The 17,833-nt window shown below is 44.8% G+C and overlaps 1 protein-coding gene across 1 annotated transcript in view; it reads right to left on the reverse strand.

Annotated features, from left to right (window-relative positions):
* Window positions 1-7,748: 7,748 nt before the first annotated feature.
* The window catches only part of LOC134531894 (pleckstrin homology domain-containing family M member 2), a 46,385-nt gene continuing 36,300 nt past the window's right edge, over window positions 7,749-17,833 (reverse strand). The window contains exon 12 of the mRNA XM_063367919.1: window positions 7,749-16,988. Coding sequence (XP_063223989.1) covers window positions 16,881-16,988 — 108 coding nt within the window. The 3' untranslated portion in view covers window positions 7,749-16,880. The remainder of the gene's footprint in view (window positions 16,989-17,833) is intronic.

Here is a 17,833-nt window from a genome sequence, read left to right on the forward strand (position 1 = left end):
TGCCAGTGAGCCAGTGCTAGTGTGTAAATGTTTCTGTGTTGTATATATTCTTTCCAAATGACCGTGACTTTTTAAGTGTGTAAATAATGTAACTGTAATGTATTAATTATTGTGTATATAATCTTGTAATTTTCGCAAATGTGTCGCAGTGTTAATATGTAATCGCGGCCTGGCGCTCGTCCGCGTCGCGAGGGGTGGCGCTCTCCCACGCCGGCCGATTTCTCCTCCCCTCCCCCGCAGCCCGCGCGCGGCGGCCCGCGGGCGGGCGGGGAAGGGCAGTTGGACTCAGGACTCGTTCAGCGGTGGACGTGCGCGCCGCTCCGCGCTGATCGCGAGACGTGTCTATCGAGCTCGCGGTCCGGAGACACCGCCACTGTACGAGTATTTGCAGCAGCCGAGCTGCCTTCGTTGTGCCGCCCACGCGATTGGGTGTCCGAGTTACGAGTTACGAGTTACGTCACGAGTCGGTCATTATAGGACGCGTAAGCATAGTTACGCATCGCCGAACTATCGCCGTCATTACGAGTCGTTACATAAAGAACCGCGCACGCATCACGTGCCTTTGTGAAGCAGTTGGCGATCAGGGACTTCGTTACGTGGGAGGACTGCTAGTTCGCGTCGGGACGAGTGGGCCGTACGAGACGGTCTTCGGGAGTCTGGGTCTTCGTGGGAAGGGCGCACACCCCGCGACGGATCCGCCAGGCCGCGGCAAGCTCTCAGGATACAATAAAAGAGCTCGTGGAACGATTAACACCGAGTGGTCCTTTAAATCTACCTATCATTCTTCCTCCTCACCTCGCTCTCCCTCCAGGTCCCGTATTTCCCGGTCCCGGCCACGTCGGCCTGGACCCACACCTCTCCGACGAGAGCAGTACGGGCACAACAGGAATTTCTAGTAAACGGGGAAATAGGGACCAGAAGCCGAGGGACATCAACTGTTTTACATATTACAAATCAGAAACATAAGTATTTTTTTGTATTTATATGCAGTCTTAGTAAGTATTGATTCGTTATTGCTACATAGTATTTATGTGTATCATCAAGTACGGGAAACCAAGAAAAAAACTTGACAAAAATAATTAGGTTTCCTAGAAAAAATTTCTATGAACTTTTTTTGCAAATCTATAGTTGAATGGATATGAATATTAGGGAAATTGTGGGTAAATATTGGCCCCTATGAGAACAAAAAATACAAAAATATATTTTTTGAGTTAAATATATCTTCACTATCCTGTATGGTAGCATTTTCTAATCTTCACTGATCTCAAAGAAGCTTAAGGCACACATTCAAGGCTAAAATTGTGGGATGAAAATAATTAAAACGTAGACAGTATAAATTTTAACATTGGAATCGCTATAGTAAAAAAAAAGTTGCAAATGTAGTAATCAGCCAACATTGCTGCAGGTACCTAGGCAGGTGTCCCTCTGTTATCACTGTTACTTTACAGTACTGGCTCCTAAAGTGAAATATTTGTGCAAAGAAGTAATTAAGCTCTGAAGAAACTACTGGTATGTTTACTATCACCAGGCCATTGCAATAAATATATATATATATTGACGCCAACCGCCGGTGCTCCCTCTGGTCCGCAAAGGTCGTTATGCCACAACACGGGCTCCGAAGTGCGTCGAACACGCCCGAGCGTGATCTTCACAAAGTGTAAGAAAGTGCACCGCAACGAACGCCGCGACGACGACAGTGCCCGGCCGGGTGTAGCAATGCGCCTAACTAAACACTTGATTATTTTGTTAATTAGAACAACCAAATTAATAACAATTTAAAAGAAGGGTTCATGTAAGGGAAATTATGTCTAATTGTCTCATAAGCATATGTTGTGTAATTTGTTTCTAAGTCCAAAACTGGTCGGGTCGGTTTTCCCGCGTTCCAAACGTTTAGGCGCGAGGCCGCCGGGCGGTCTCGCGTTCAGTTACCGTTCGGGGCTCGAAGGGGTCGGACGCTCTGCGAACGTCGGGTCATCAACTCTAGCATCTCTTCAACATTTCAGCAATAGTGTAAGTTTCTACAAATCTTTCAATCAGCTCGGCGCCGACCCCACTTCAGTCGCACGATACTTCGTGCGACTCTTAGCTTAATAATTTATTCCCTACAGGGATCTTTAACTTAATACGTAAGGCCATGTCCAGTTTAAGGACAGCGTAATATTGGCACGCAGTTTTCGGCTTCAGTAGCCAATTAATTGTTATCGTCGAGAATCTTGTGAAATACTGACTAACTTTCGTATTGTAACTTTCTTCATATTGACGTCGACCCAAGTGTCTCCTCGGCTCCCTCAGGCCGTTATGCCTCGTCAACGTCCTCCCTGTGTGTCCCCAGTGGAGTGCGACGGCCAGGGACGCACCCGCGTGCGCCCTAGCATGCCAGTGAGGGTTATGTCTGTGTATATATATTTGCAAACGATCAAGGGTCTTAAATGTAAATAACTTATTTATTCATTAATGTCTCGTGTATGTCTTTGTAAATAATTCAATAACTTTCTGAAGGGTTTCGCCGTAGTATGTAATCGCAGCCTGGCGCGCCGCGGGACGGAGCTCTCTCCCACGCCGGCCGATTTTCCCCTCCCTCCCCGCCACCCGCGGGCGCCGGCCCGCGGACGAGCGGGGAGAGGCAGTCGCGTCCTGGTCTCGAGCGGAGACAGACGTGTTCGTTGCTCCGCGAGCCGCGCACGTTGCGCTCGGGATTGAACGTTCGCTCAGTCCGCAGTCGGTCACGGCAGCTGAGCTGCCACCGCGAATCAGCTTAGCATTGTTAACTTACGAGTCATCGGGAGACGTGTCTAGCGGGCAGTTTCTACAACGCGAACGTGGTGCTACGAGTCTCTGAACTTTTCGCCGTCCACGGAACATTACGTAACGGGCCGCGTATGTACAGCGTTCCGTCTTCGGGCCCTTTCTCACTGGGTCAGCCTAGCATTAATAAACTTTACGATTCGCGCCGAAACGTATTTGAGAACCGCCCCGTCATCAGGGAGTCCGTGTCGCCGTGGTAGGGCACTTGTTCCGCGACGGTTCCGCCAGGCTGCGGCAGGACTTTATAAGCGTTAATAAAAGACGGCTCGTGAAATTCGTTAATGCCGTGTTCTGCTTGCGACAACCTACCAACATTCCTCGCAATCACTTCACTCTCCCTCCAGGTCCCGCCTTTCCCGGTCCCGGCCACGTTGGCCTGGACCCACACCTCTCCGACGAGGGCAGTACGGGCATAACAGGACATTTATTTCAACGGGAAAACGGGGACCTGAAGCCGAGGGACGTCATTTGGCGCCCAACGTGGGGCCGTAAGCATACGCAAGCGCACGCAAGCGCACGCAAGCGCGCAGATGCAGGACAGGACGGAAGCAGGTGCGACCGCGCGGCGTGGGAGCGGCGCGAACTCGAGACGGCGCGCCGGCGCGCCGGCGGGAGATAACGCAGCGCGGGAACGGCGCGAACACGAGACGTTTCGGCGAGAGATACCGTGGCGTGAGAGCGACGCGAACTCGAGACGTTCGGCGTAAGATAACGCGACGTGGGAGCGGTGTGAACCGGAGACGGCGGGCGACGCGACAGGGATCGGTGGCGCGACAGATAACGTGTCGTGGGAGCGCCACGAACCTGAGATCGCGACGCAGCAGGGATCTTCGGTTCAAGATAACGCCGCGAGAGGAAGACACGGACTGAATTACCGAACAGAGACACTCCCGATAAACATGGACGACTTCCAGGAAGCGTACGAGACATGGGCGGAAACAGACTTTCCGGAGCCCGGCGAGTGCTGCGAGCACTTCGCAGATTACGAGTGCGGTTTCTGCTTTGAGTACCGGGCGTATGGTAGGACAATGTGCGGTGCGGACTCGTGCCCCGGCGGGACATCGGATGGGCGGATCTGCGGGACGTGCGGGAATCTGTGGCACAGGGAGTGTTCACAACTGGTCGCGCGAGAAGAGGAATGGACGTCCTGCTTTACGTGTGACCAGTGCCAAGCGAAACTGGGCGTGGGTGGTGCCGCAAGTGTCTCGACCGCGAAGGTCGAGTGGTCACACTGGGCGGGCGCCATCACGCTGCAGGAGTCGGCGATACTCCCAACGCCACTGCAACCGACGCCGCCGCCGACGCTGCCCACGACACCGCCGCCGACGCTGCCTCCGACACCGCCTCCAACACAGCCCCCGCCCTATGGGGTGGAGACGCCGAGCAGGACATCGCTGAAGACGGAGGAAGCCGCGCCCGTCCAGCCCCTGTGGTACGACTGGCACGCGACGTCCGGGTGGATACGGCAGGCCGACTCAGACACGCCGCCCCTGACGCCGCCGCCCCCAACTGCCGTAGGGGCTCACGAGGAGCCTACGCGGTGCGAACCGGCTGTGCTGACACAACCGCTCTGCACACACAAGGGCGTGCCGCGACCACTGTCACGTGGGCCACCTTTGACGCGACGCCGCCGCCATCTGCCGCGCGCGACGCGAAAGGTGCCAAGCCCCTTCGGACCGTCATGTGGGCCACCTTTGACGCGACGCCGCCGCCATCTGCCGCGTGCGACGCGGAAGGTGCCACGCCCCTTCGGACTATCACGTGGGCCGCCTTTGACGCGACGCCGCCGCCTGCTGCCGCGCGCGACGCGAAAGGTGCCACGCCCCTTCGGACTATCAAGTGGGCCACCTTTGACGCGACGCCGCCGCCTGTTGCTGCGGGCGACGCGAAAGGTGCCACGCCCCTTCGGACTGGCACGTGGGCCACCTTTGACGCGACGCCGCCGCCAGTTGCCGCGCGCGACGCGAAAGGTGCCACGCCCCCTCGGACTGTCAAGCGGGCCGCCTTTGACGCGACGCCGCCGCCTGTTGCCGCGCGCGCCGCGAAAGGTGCCACGCCCCCACCACCTGTCACGTGGGCCGCCTTTGACGCGACGCCGCCGCCAGCTGCTGCGCGCGACGCGAATGGTACCACGCCCCTCTGGACTGTCACGTGGGCCGCCTTTGACGCGACGCCGCCGCCAACTGCCGCGTGCGACGCGGAAGGTGCCACGCATCCTCGGACTGTCAAGTGTGCCACCTTTGACGCGACGCCGCCGCCTGTTGCTGCGGACGACGCGAAAGGTGCCACGCCCCCTCGGACTGTCAAGTGTGCCACCTTTGACGCGACGCCGCCGCCTGATGCTGCGGGCGACGCGAAAGGTGCCACGCCCCCTCGAAGTTACAAGTGTGCCACCTTTGACGCGACGCCGCCGCCTGATGCTGCGGGCGACGCGAAAGGTGCCACGCCCCCTCGAAGTTACAAGTGTGCCACCTTTGACGCGACGCCGCCGCCTGTTGCTGCGGGCGACGCGAAAGGTGCCACGCCCCTTTCGGACTATCACGTGGGCCGCCTTTGACGCGACGACGCCGCCAACTGCCGCGTGCGACGCGGAAGGTGCCACGCATCCTCGGACTGTCAAGTGTGCCACCTTTGACGCGACGCCGCCGCCTGTTACTGCGGGCGACGCGAAAGGTGCCACGCCCCCTCGGACTGTCAAGTGTGCCACCTTTGACGCGACGCTGCCGCCTGATGCTGCGGGCGACGCGAAAGGTGCCACGCCCCCTCGGACTGTCAAGTGTGCCACCTTTGACGCGACGCCGCCGCCTGTTGCTGCGGACGACGCGAAAGGTGCCACGCCCCCTCGGACTGTCAAGTGTGCCACCTTTGACGCGACGCCGCCGCCTGATGCTGCGGGCGACGCGAAAGGTGCCACGCCCCCTCGGAGTGTCAAGTGTGCCACCTTTGACGCGACGCCGCCGCCTGTTGCTGCGGGCGACGCGAAAGGTGCCACGCCCCCTCGGACTGTCACGTGGGCCACCTTTGACGCGACGCCGCCGCCAGCTGCTGCGGGCGACGCGAAAGGTGCCACGCCCCCTCGGACTGTCAAGTGTGCCACCTTTGACGCGACGCCGCCGCCTGATGCTGCGGGCGACGCGAAAGGTGCCACGCCCCCTCGGACTGTCAAGTGTGCCACCTTTGACGCGACGCCGCCGCCTGATGCTGCGGGCGACGCGAAAGGTGCCACGCCCCCTCGAAGTGTCAAGTGTGCCACCTTTGACGCGACGCCGCCGCCCACTGCCGCGCGCGACGCGAAAGGTGCCACGCCCCTTCGGACTGTCACGTGGGCCACCGTTGACGCGACGCCGCCGCCTGTTGCTGCGGGCGACGCGAAAGGTGCCACGCCCCCTCGGACTGTCACGTGGGCCACCTTTGACGCGACGCCGCCGCCAGCTGCTGCGGGCGACGCGAAAGGTGCCACGCCCCCTCGGACTGTCAAGTGTGCCACCTTTGACGCGACGCCGCCGCCTGATGCTGCGGGCGACGCGAAAGGTGCCACGCCCCCTCGGAGTGTCAAGTGTGCCACCTTTGACGCGACGCCGCCGCCCACTGCCGCGCGCGACGCAAAGGTGCCACGCCCCTTCGGACTATCACGTGGGCACCTTTGACGCGACGCCGCCGCCCACTGCCGCGCGCGACGCGAAAGGTGCCACGCCCCTTCCATCTGTCACGAGGGTCCCGGACTCAGCAGGTCAGTTCTCCAGTGCCACGGCCTGGTGCTTCATGTCCATTTAATAAATGAGAGGCGTTGACGGACATAACGGCCTCGTCGGAGGGGGGGCATTTGACGTCGACCCAAGTGTCTCCTCGGCTCCCTCAGGCCGTTATGCCTCGTCAACGTCCTCCCTGTGTGTCCCCAGTGGAGTGCGACGGCCAGGGACGCACCCGCGTGCGCCCTAGCATGCCAGTGAGGGTTATGTCTGTGTATATATATTTGCAAACGATCAAGGGTCTTAAATGTAAATAACTTATTTATTCATTAATGTCTCGTGTATGTCTTTGTAAATAATTCAATAACTTTCTGAAGGGTTTCGCCGTAGTATGTAATCGCAGCCTGGCGCGCCGCGGGACGGAGCTCTCTCCCACGCCGGCCGATTTTCCCCTCCCTCCCCGCCACCCGCGGGCGCCGGCCCGCGGACGAGCGGGGAGAGGCAGTCGCGTCCTGGTCTCGAGCGGAGACAGACGTGTTCGTTGCTCCGCGAGCCGCGCACGTTGCGCTCGGGATTGAACGTTCGCTCAGTCCGCAGTCGGTCACGGCAGCTGAGCTGCCACCGCGAATCAGCTTAGCATTGTTAACTTACGAGTCATCGGGAGACGTGTCTAGCGGGCAGTTTCTACAACGCGAACGTGGTGCTACGAGTCTCTGAACTTTTCGCCGTCCACGGAACATTACGTAACGGGCCGCGTATGTACAGCGTTCCGTCTTCGGGCCCTTTCTCACTGGGTCAGCCTAGCATTAATAAACTTTACGATTCGCGCCGAAACGTATTTGAGAACCGCCCCGTCATCAGGGAGTCCGTGTCGCCGTGGTAGGGCACTTGTTCCGCGACGGTTCCGCCAGGCTGCGGCAGGACTTTATAAGCGTTAATAAAAGACGGCTCGTGAAATTCGTTAATGCCGTGTTCTGCTTGCGACAACCTACCAACATTCCTCGCAATCACTTCACTCTCCCTCCAGGTCCCGCCTTTCCCGGTCCCGGCCACGTTGGCCTGGACCCACACCTCTCCGACGAGGGCAGTACGGGCATAACAGGACATTTATTTCAACGGGAAAACGGGGACCTGAAGCCGAGGGACGTCAATATTTTAGTGCAATTTGTAACGTGTGTTTTAAGTGACTATCTTGCCATTCATTGAGACTACGTGTACGTCGCACACTGACGTGATTGCGTAACTTTTCGAGACTTTAGTTTTTCGTCGCAGGCTAGACTGCAAACCACCCTGATCACAGGGTTTCCGCTATTCGTTTACTTTTCTACATAATTTGTTGCAACCACAATTCCGTGACTGTGTACTGAATCTTACTCAGGGACACGTAGCCACCGCTTCAACCCGTTGATTTCACTTTGCAATCTACCCTGGTCGCGCGTATTGTTCGCCCGTGTTTATACGTGTGTCACAGCGGTTCGACAACGGACGCGGCCAGTAACGGGACCAATCAGTGTATCAACGTTGAATAAAGTGCAGTGTTTTGTAATCCGTTTATTAATCATTTTCAAGGCGTCCTGGGTGGCCTGAACAGCCCAGGTGAATACGGATCCACGGCGCACCCCTGCCTATAGCCACGAGGCCGAACCCCCATTAAAATCCCTGAGATCTTTTCAAGCATTCATATTTAATTTTAAAACATAAACAGGCAGCGGGAGTAGCGTCAATATAATGCAAAAGTTGTAGCATTTACATGTTAATATAGGCGAGTGGGTTTGTGACAGCTAATCCATCCATACACATAGGCCTAATAATTATGACGAGAATTTAAATGTCAGTTAATATGTTCATTTCGTTTACAGTAACATGTAGGTAATAAGCTGATATCTTTAACATTGTAATAGTCCGATAAATGAAATGACGAAAGAAAACCTTCTTAAAACACAAATAGGCCTAATGTAAAGAAGAGGGGTATAATGTTATTGACACAACATATTGCCTAAATAACACCAATGCACCCTACCTGAATGCTGTTGCAATAAATTAATTTTATAACCCATTTAGTCATTACATATATCGGTATTTATTGCCTTATCACATGTTACATTGCCTAAAATCACATGTTACAGTCTTGTAAGACAACATTATATTTCATTTCATACACTTAACAAGATAAACTTGCACATATACGTCGTTGGTAGCTAATATCGGATTAACAAAATACAGTATTCTGCATTTAAATGCATTGCAACCAGTGATGTTTTGCTCGCATAAGGGGGCGTGGTCGTTTTTTGTTTTGACTTGAACTGTTAACACAGCGAAGATTACCCTAACTTCTTACCTCCATGACTAAAACTAAGTGTATTTTGGAGGGGTCCGGGTTAGTAAAGTTTGGATCCCGGTGGACCCCGTGGAGCTGCTCGGTGGACGTGGTGGTTTGCAGCGAAGTCATCAGCGCCGTCCACTAAGCCCTTACGGAATCAGCTGCTACGTTACCTGGCATCCCAGTTTGACTGTACGAGTGTTGCGACTTCATATTAATTGGTCGAGCGAAGGGACCGCCAGAAAACTTTGACTTAAACAATATCGAAAGTAAAGGTTATGGCCAGTAGAACTACTTTAAGTTAAAGAAGAAAACATACCCCCAAAAAGAATAATATGTGGTACTACAGCACATGAACTATTAATAGACTCTGAAACCAGCGATCTTAAAAATAAGCCAATCATTACGTCGGGCTGCCAGCTCAACTCGGAGCGAATCATTTAAAAATTATTGTATGGGTCAATTTAATATTTGTGTAGTTCTTTTTTAGTATTTTCCATTTGCAGCTATTTAAATTGCTTATGTATGATAACCAGGCTGAATTGTATAAAGATATTTGTGGTAATTGTGTGGTACATATATAAAAAAAAAAAGTACAGTATTAGCAAATATTTTGTAGCTCTTATTGAATTCGGGCTGATGCACAGGAACATGGTCTATAGGAACCATCTTCATACTCAGTTAATTTTGAATAAAGTTTTGAACATCTTTTCTAGTTGTGTAATTTATTCTAATAAGGTGATTGCATTTGGGTCTTACCTTGAATTTAGTGTATTTTTGTTTGTTTCCTCTTCTTTACGGGGTACCTGATTTAAGGAACAGCATGAAAATTCACACTCCAAAATTGGGTAGAATAAAATAAAAAATTGTAATTTTTAAATTATTTTGGAGGCCGTTCCCAGGTGGGTGTCTGGTGTGTGCTGGCTTATCCTGGATTGTAACCCACCACACCATGACACCAATCTTGAGTATATATTTGTTATTCGTACGTTGATTTACCACCATATTGTTTTCAGTTTAGAAAGTGATTGAGAGAAACAAGTCAAAGTTGATGGAGGAGGTTAATGGCAAGCATGCCACAAAATCTTTAGAATAAAGAAGACAGGTTAGATATTGGTTGTCTAGTGTAGATTATGAAGTCGGTTTGCAATTGTTTAATGACTCGTACGGAATAATTAGAAGAGATTCACAGAAATGACAATTTGTGCTTATTGATGTATAAACAGATTTAAAAAAAGCATATTTAACACAAAAGTTGATAGTTAAGTAATGACGTGAGCCAGTTTCTAATTAACGTAGCTTTTTCCCTTTTACTTCCTCTTGCGTCATTGAATGTTCACATGCACCACCGCTAGGCCACGTATGCACACACGGCCGTATCAAGCGGTAGACGCCTCCGTCCGCCACTCGGCCACTCTAGCGTCGTCGTCACAGTGATGTCTCCAATGCTTGTCGCGTTCCCCGGGCCATGATCATGGAACAATTTTTTTACCACTATAACTAAATTAAAATAAAGTTTTTTAAAATAAACTAAAAACCAGAATGGACCTTGCTTTGGTTGTATAATTACCCTACTTAGAATGTTGTTATCCTAAGTGCTCAGGGTTATGTCACACCCGGGTGGCCAGATAGAGCTAACTTCAGCACAGTACATTTTTTTTCATTTTACTCTTGTTATTTCCACTCCTTGCAGTAATTGTTTGTTTTATCAAAAATTGTTTCAGATAAAAGTTCTAGGTAAAAAATTATAAGATTTACAAACAATTTGAACGGATTTGATAGTGAACCTACTAAGGGAGTTATGAATTTTTGTTAAGATTCTACCTCTAATTTTTCTCAACCCCTTGCAGCAATTGTTTGCCGAATCAAAAATTGTTTAAGGAAAAAGCTTTATCTAAAAATTATAAGAATAATACATAATGTGTACGAATTCGATGTGCCTACGAAGGGAGTTATGGTTTTTTTTTTGTCCTACAACCCTTGTTTATTCTCCCCTTTGCAGTAATGGTTGGTATATAAAAAAAATTATTTCAGACGAAAGTCGTAGATAATAATTTAAGGTTTTACTATAAAACAGAATGGATTTAACAATGCAGATGGTAGGTAATTTTTTTTTTTTAAATTCTATACCTTTATTTTTTCTTTGATATTACCTACTTCAATTATTATGACTAAAATTTAAAAGTTCAAATTAAATTTTATTTGTCCAGTATCAAAACTGCCACTTTTAATGTTCATCCCAAACAGATCAAATCCTTTCCTTGATACATGTAAAAAGCATTAGCAAGACACAAGGTAAACAAGATATAAACACTATAAGAAAGATAACACTTGTGGATATAAATGAAAAAACAAACGTGTTGGAAGTCTGTGAAAATACTGTCAGAGATGAACCTACCATTTTTTTTTTTTTTAATTTAGGAAATATAGGAGAAAATCTTCTAAGTGCATTAACAATCCATACACACTGTAAATATTTGATTTGCAGATGGCTACACAGAAATCTCTCCCATATTATCAGCTAGAATCAACAATCATCCAAAGTAACAGAATGGGAAATTATCTCTAAGAAAATTAATCAATTGTAAATACATAGCTAGAATTTTTTTTTTGCACTGTAAACACAATTCAAGCAGAAAATTAATTTTCAAGATACATAGTACTTCAAGTTTCAAATCTTAAATGATTAATGAAAAATACATAGTACATTAACAATAGAAAATATGTAATATCATTTTTAACTACAAAATAAATGTTCAATAATAAAATGAAGTGCACACAAAAAATCATGGCATTAAAACAACAATCACATAAAAATATTACACTGTTAAAAAATATACAACATAAGTTACAGTAGAAATTTATAAAACAGCAGTATTTTTTAGTTACTAAAATGCTTCTCACAGCCAAACTACATTGGAACATTGCACAAGAAATAAACTACTAAAATTTATACAATAATAATTAACAACTGTTAATATCTCTTATCACAAATTAATTTCATGCAAGCATAGTACACACAAAAATCTTTGTATATTATTGCACCGTAGCAATCCAAGTTTGCTAACATACTGTGCGTACCTTGAGTAGGCGCACAATGTTTAATACCTATAAACTATTTCAGTATATTGGTAAAGCTCAGAGTGAACCAATCAGAAATATTTTTATCGTGTAACACTTTATTTTCCCCTCAAACTGATATTGAATAACAAGAGGATGAATATCAATCAGCCTTAATGAAACATTCGCAGCAAATGGCATGCACGAGTCTATAAAGGAGTGATTTCTGACCCACCATAAACTGATGCCACAGCTGATAAGATACTGGGAACGGGCGTTTTCAACAATCTGCCAATATATATGTGTATACTAAAATTGATTTGAGGTGACAAAAAAAAAAAAAAAAAAAAAAAAAAGAAGGAAAAAAAACCCTGCAAATTAGCAAAAGACTTCAAGCAATTTAGGTTTGACTTCCAGTACCATTGCTGTTTATTTAGAGACTTTCCATGGCTTTGTGACCAGTCCTTCAGTTTCCTTGCTGACACAATACAATGGTGAGTGATCATGCATGCAACCTACTGTCGAGTGATGGCTGGTCTGCATGCTTTTACTTGCACATACAGTACAACCCTGTTATAATGTTTCTCACGGGGGCAAAAGAAAAAAAAAACATAAGCAAGAAAACAGTTTATGCATGAAATATCAAACTACCACTGTCAGTGTTTAAAATTTTCAACAATGGACTCATCTAGCTATGTGAACAAATTGCATGTTAAAACCACTAATACTCAAATTTGCTTAAACCAAGCCAACAATTTTTCTTCAACACTGCCACATTTCTGTAAAATTGTCTCGCGTATCGCGACAATGGCACTTCGAGTGGAAATGTCTATGTCCAATTCCTTCGTCACTTGAACATGTACTTCTTGTAGATTCCTATCTATGATTGAAATAAATTAAATTCTCTCTGCACTAGAACATAGGTAATTAATTTTTCTGTGCCAACTCCAAATGGTTGGCAAACTAAAATACTATTGTAGAACTACAGACGTACATCTGAAAACACACCAGAACTGCAAGGAACAAAACAATTTGTTTTGTTTTAAGAGGAAGGCGGTAACAGATACGTAACTGTGAACACATGTACCTTTGACATAGCAAATATATTGCATTAGCATGTGCTACCATTAAATACAATCCTAATTATGGTATAACAGTGACTGTAAACAAAAAGTATGTAAAGTGTAAAATATAACTTCACAGTTGTGATGGGTTTTGGAATAATTAAGTTTTTTTTTTTTGCATTTATTGAATTTTATGAGCAGAAAGTAAACCTTATAAGCAGCAAATACATAATTTTGAAAAATGTTATACATAGGATGTGAATACATTGTACTTATGGGACTGGACTTAAAAAATATGAAGTTATAAGCAGGAAAACATTATAACAGGGTTCTACTGTATTGTGAGTTGGCCAGAGACAGAGATGGGATTGGATTCACTCCGACCTTGGATATACTCAAGGACATTGCACATATCACGTTATTTTGGAACAAAAAAGAGGTGGGGGTAAACATAATGCCCAAACAATTATATGGCATACAGAGTAATTTTACTGGAACACACTTGAAAAACCTACATTTTTTTGGTACTTGTTAATGAACATATTGAACTGTTATCAAATATTAAATTTCTTGTAGAGTATTGGGAAAAAAAAATACTTCTAAGTGAGGTTCCACATCACAAAGAATACAGTCGCCAGAAGCAAAGATGTTCCTTGCAGCTAGCAGGTCGAGATTATTTACTCAACACACAAATCAATGTGTGCCATGTGATCGAGGTGTCAGAGAGTGGTGTGCTGTGACTAAGCATGACTCGCAACACAGAAAGAGTGGTCGGAACAGGATGCTGGCTGTGTGTTGACTAGGCCTGAGTGAATACCAGTTTTTTTAGTTTGAACTGAATACGAATATTGAATTATTCACGAATACGAACATTGAACTTGAATAGCAAGATTGAAAATTTGAATCCCAATAAAAAAATTTTTTTCATGTCATGTAACAACTTCCTGAACATTGGACAAATAATACTAAAGTGAAAGTTTGGTTAGAGTTAAGTCTGCTGCAATAATTATAAAGAAAATGTTAGAATATTTAAAATATGAAACTGTTCCTTTTAAATCATGCAGCTAACATAACTTAACCTAACTTAACCCAACCAAACAACTTTTCATTTTAGTTCCTATTCGCCATATTTTCCAGAACCTGCTACTCTATATATTGATCCATAAAATTTTCGCGAACTGCAAAATATAGTGAAATCCGTTGTAATCTATTTTACAAAAAATTTTATTTTTTATTTTTCAAGTGCTGTATTCCCAAACTAGTTGATTGAACGAGCTCATATTTAAATATTTAAAACTTTGTTATTTGAGAGTTTTGCTGTCACCAGCAGCCAAATAAATAGTTTTTTTTTATTTCAGAAATATTATAAAAACAATTTTTGATAATTTCATCTGGAATCTCAAACCATTATTTACGTATTTTTATATATTTGTGAGTAGCAATGTTTGTTTCGTCACAGATATTTACATCAAGTAAGCTGCTACTGTATCACATGGTGTTAGTTCGACTGTGATTATCGATTTATATGCTGCTAAACTGTGTTTACTTTTTTTATGCCCATCTCAATAGTGTGTCCGTGTTTTGTGGTATTATCGTCCATTGTTGATTTTTTAAAAAAATTTTTCCACTTCTGGTGCATGTGACAAAAAGAATACAAATAATATTTGGTTTTTACGTTTTAAATGACAAATATGCAGTGTTTTGAATTGTTTACATGATTTTTTTTAGTACTGTTTAGCAAGACAGTAGCAAGAATGAATACTTATTGCATGTTTAAAACATTGATTACTTTTCATGTTTTTGATTATGAAGTTCTATTCAACATAAAAAAAGGGTATTCATATCACACAAATGACTAAATAGCAATGAACGTTGGTATATGACACACTCACGAGGTATGCTATGTCAAGTATTCATACGCAAACGAATATTCGTTATGTCGAAGTGTTGGTATTCGAGGTCAAATCGAATACGAATAGTTTATTATTCTATTCAAAAATTCAAATATTCGCATAGGTCTAGTGTCCATACACTCTAGCATGGCAAATAGTTATGTGTTTTTGCAAACAACAAACTCAGATTTTACAATGAGAGTGATTCCACTATTCATGCTACATACATGCGCTACAATGTTAAAAATAAGTTGAAAATGCTTGGCAATTAAAAGCATTACAGTACAACCCTGGTGCAGCTTAAAGTAGTTTAAAGGACATACTACAGCACTAACATACCTGGCTATGTATATTAAAAGCATTCACACTAGCAAATAAATTGATATTAAGAGCGACAATGTTTTTGTCACAACTACAGCTGCATTCTCAGCCTTCATTTGTCATTTCATTTATCATTAACAACAATGTTATCAACACTTAATTCAATTATGCATTTATATTAATAATTTTGTACAGTATACAGTTTATACATATATTTATATATGTCAAATGCTAGTCATAAATTTATTATGTATTTACAGATTCTCATTATTATATATCTCGAGCTAACCTAATTTGTATTTAATTTTCTATACTCACCCAATCATTGCACTCACAATATAGTATCATAAATGTTGCACCTTGTGCGTATAAATATAGAACATATAGATTCATGTTATTAAATAAAAGCCAAGTTATCCAGATCACTAGGTATGACTGGCACACTGCTACCAACTGTATTACATGGTAAATTGTGCAAACTTGATGAGACACAAATTAAGTTGCAAAAAATGTGGTCAGATAAATTTCTGTTGAGGAATTTCTTCTTAAATAATAAACATGTGCCTGAAATATCACTTGTACATATTACAACCAGACGACATGATTGGTAGCACTTTGGATTATTTTTATTGCAAATTATATCACTGTAATATGGATTAGAGAATTATTTCGAAAGGTCACTTTACAATTATTGTTGTTTATGGTTTCAGTAACTCTGAAAATCGAGACTCGCATAGCAAATTGTAATCGCGGAGATAAAACAATTGAGAACAGCCCACAATATAATAAACCTGCCATCATCACTCAACACTTTGTGAAATGAGTATCAGACTCTACCTTATCTGAGACAATGTACTCAGCTGCCAAATACATACAGGAACTACATATTTTTCTGCATTACCAAACGTTAGACACATTACAAAAACCTTTTCATTTCTCTAAAATGTCTCCAATCACGACGATCAAAACCTAACCAGAGCACAAGCCTTTGCAACTAACTGGTTCATATTTTAAGTTTTAAAACACTTGAACTTCATCCTTAAGTAAATGTTCTACCACAATGAGCATACTCAAACATTAATACGTATAAAATTCAATGAATATTAAGTGACATCACTTATTCCTTCCAAAATATTAGCATAATTTTTTTTACCATTTTTAAAATAACTACACAAGGAAATCAGCCCAAACACAACATATTTTGCGGAATTACTAAAAACAACATGTTAGAAAATTTGAAATGTTGCAAATTATCAGCCTCCAATTTGGATTAAAGAACACTACGATGACAGCAAAACAAAAGAGGCAAAAACTTGTCCAGTACGCCAGTTGGTCTGCAATGCTGCCACACCCAGCAGTATAAATGACGAGTTTACCACCTTATCCAGCAATCCACGGGGCAACGTAGCAGCTAACCAGAACACAACGACCTTCCTAAAGAAGAAGACGAGAGCATGTTTCATGCATATGCGCATGTACTTAAATATACAATTGGATAACCTTGATTATATATTTCTATCCAATCCACACCCATCATCATGTCATAAAATTCTAATGGACTCTTTTCTCACTTTCATGATTTTTACAAATGAAATTCCCGGCAAGTTGAAAATGAAAAAAAGTTTACAAAAAAAAATCTCGCTGTGTTATCTGCACGTATAAAGCATCAGTCTTTGTTGGCTTGAAAGCAGGTTGGTTTGACACGCAAGGCCCACGGGCGACGGCAGCACTAGGCGGGCTGCAGCATGGGGTCCCAGGCTCCGGCCAGTGTCTCGCCGGCGGCGCGGCACTTCTCCGCGAAGCGCGGGTCCACGTCGCAGTCCACTGGCAGCTCGCCCTGGCGCCAGCGCGACGACACACGTTCTCAACCGGGAGGGGGGGTCGGTACATATTTGTGATGACACAAACTCAATGTGCAATATCCAGCTCAAAAACGGGAAAGGAGGGGGGAAGGGGGGGGGGCACTGCATTTTACGGAACTAGAACCACGGTGTCACACAATAAAATAAAAAAAGGAATAACGTCACAGATGAGACAGTGTGTGTCTGCTTTGTAATTAGTTCCTTTCTAACCTGCTAATAAACTTTTCACAAATTGATTGTTCGTACATCTTTTTATTATTTTATTGATGTGCAAACATCTTAGCTCTCAGTATGCAGCATTTGGCGGATGTAATTTCGTGAAAATGAAATGGGAGTTGATGAACGGAAAAGTGACGCAAAGATGGTGCGGACCCATGCGTAGACACACAAATCCGTATATAGTCACTTTCGTAAACATTAGGGTACACATTACAAAAGTAACTAAAACAGTTAAAGTACAAACTAATCCTCAGTTTTAAAATATGTAAGAAAACTGGCATTACACTGTTGATAATACATAGCCTTGATAGCGGAGTGGTAGAACGCGCGATTGATAAGCTCATGGGCTAAATTTTTATGTGGTTCCAACCTCGTCACTGGAAAAACTTTATAACTTATGAGATTATACAAAATGTATTTTAAGCAAATATATATGAATAGATATAATTTACTTTATTGCCATTATATTATTAAATGCACAGCTCAGTCAATTGGATTGATTATGATTATCTAATACTAGATATACCTACCACCTTTATTTTTAATTAAAATAAAACTAATTATGTTTATTAGAAAATTAATGCCCAATAATTCACATAGG

This window comes from Bacillus rossius, chromosome 1, assembly GCF_032445375.1.
Source record: "Bacillus rossius redtenbacheri isolate Brsri chromosome 1, Brsri_v3, whole genome shotgun sequence".
NCBI lineage: Eukaryota > Metazoa > Arthropoda > Insecta > Phasmatodea > Bacillidae > Bacillus > Bacillus rossius.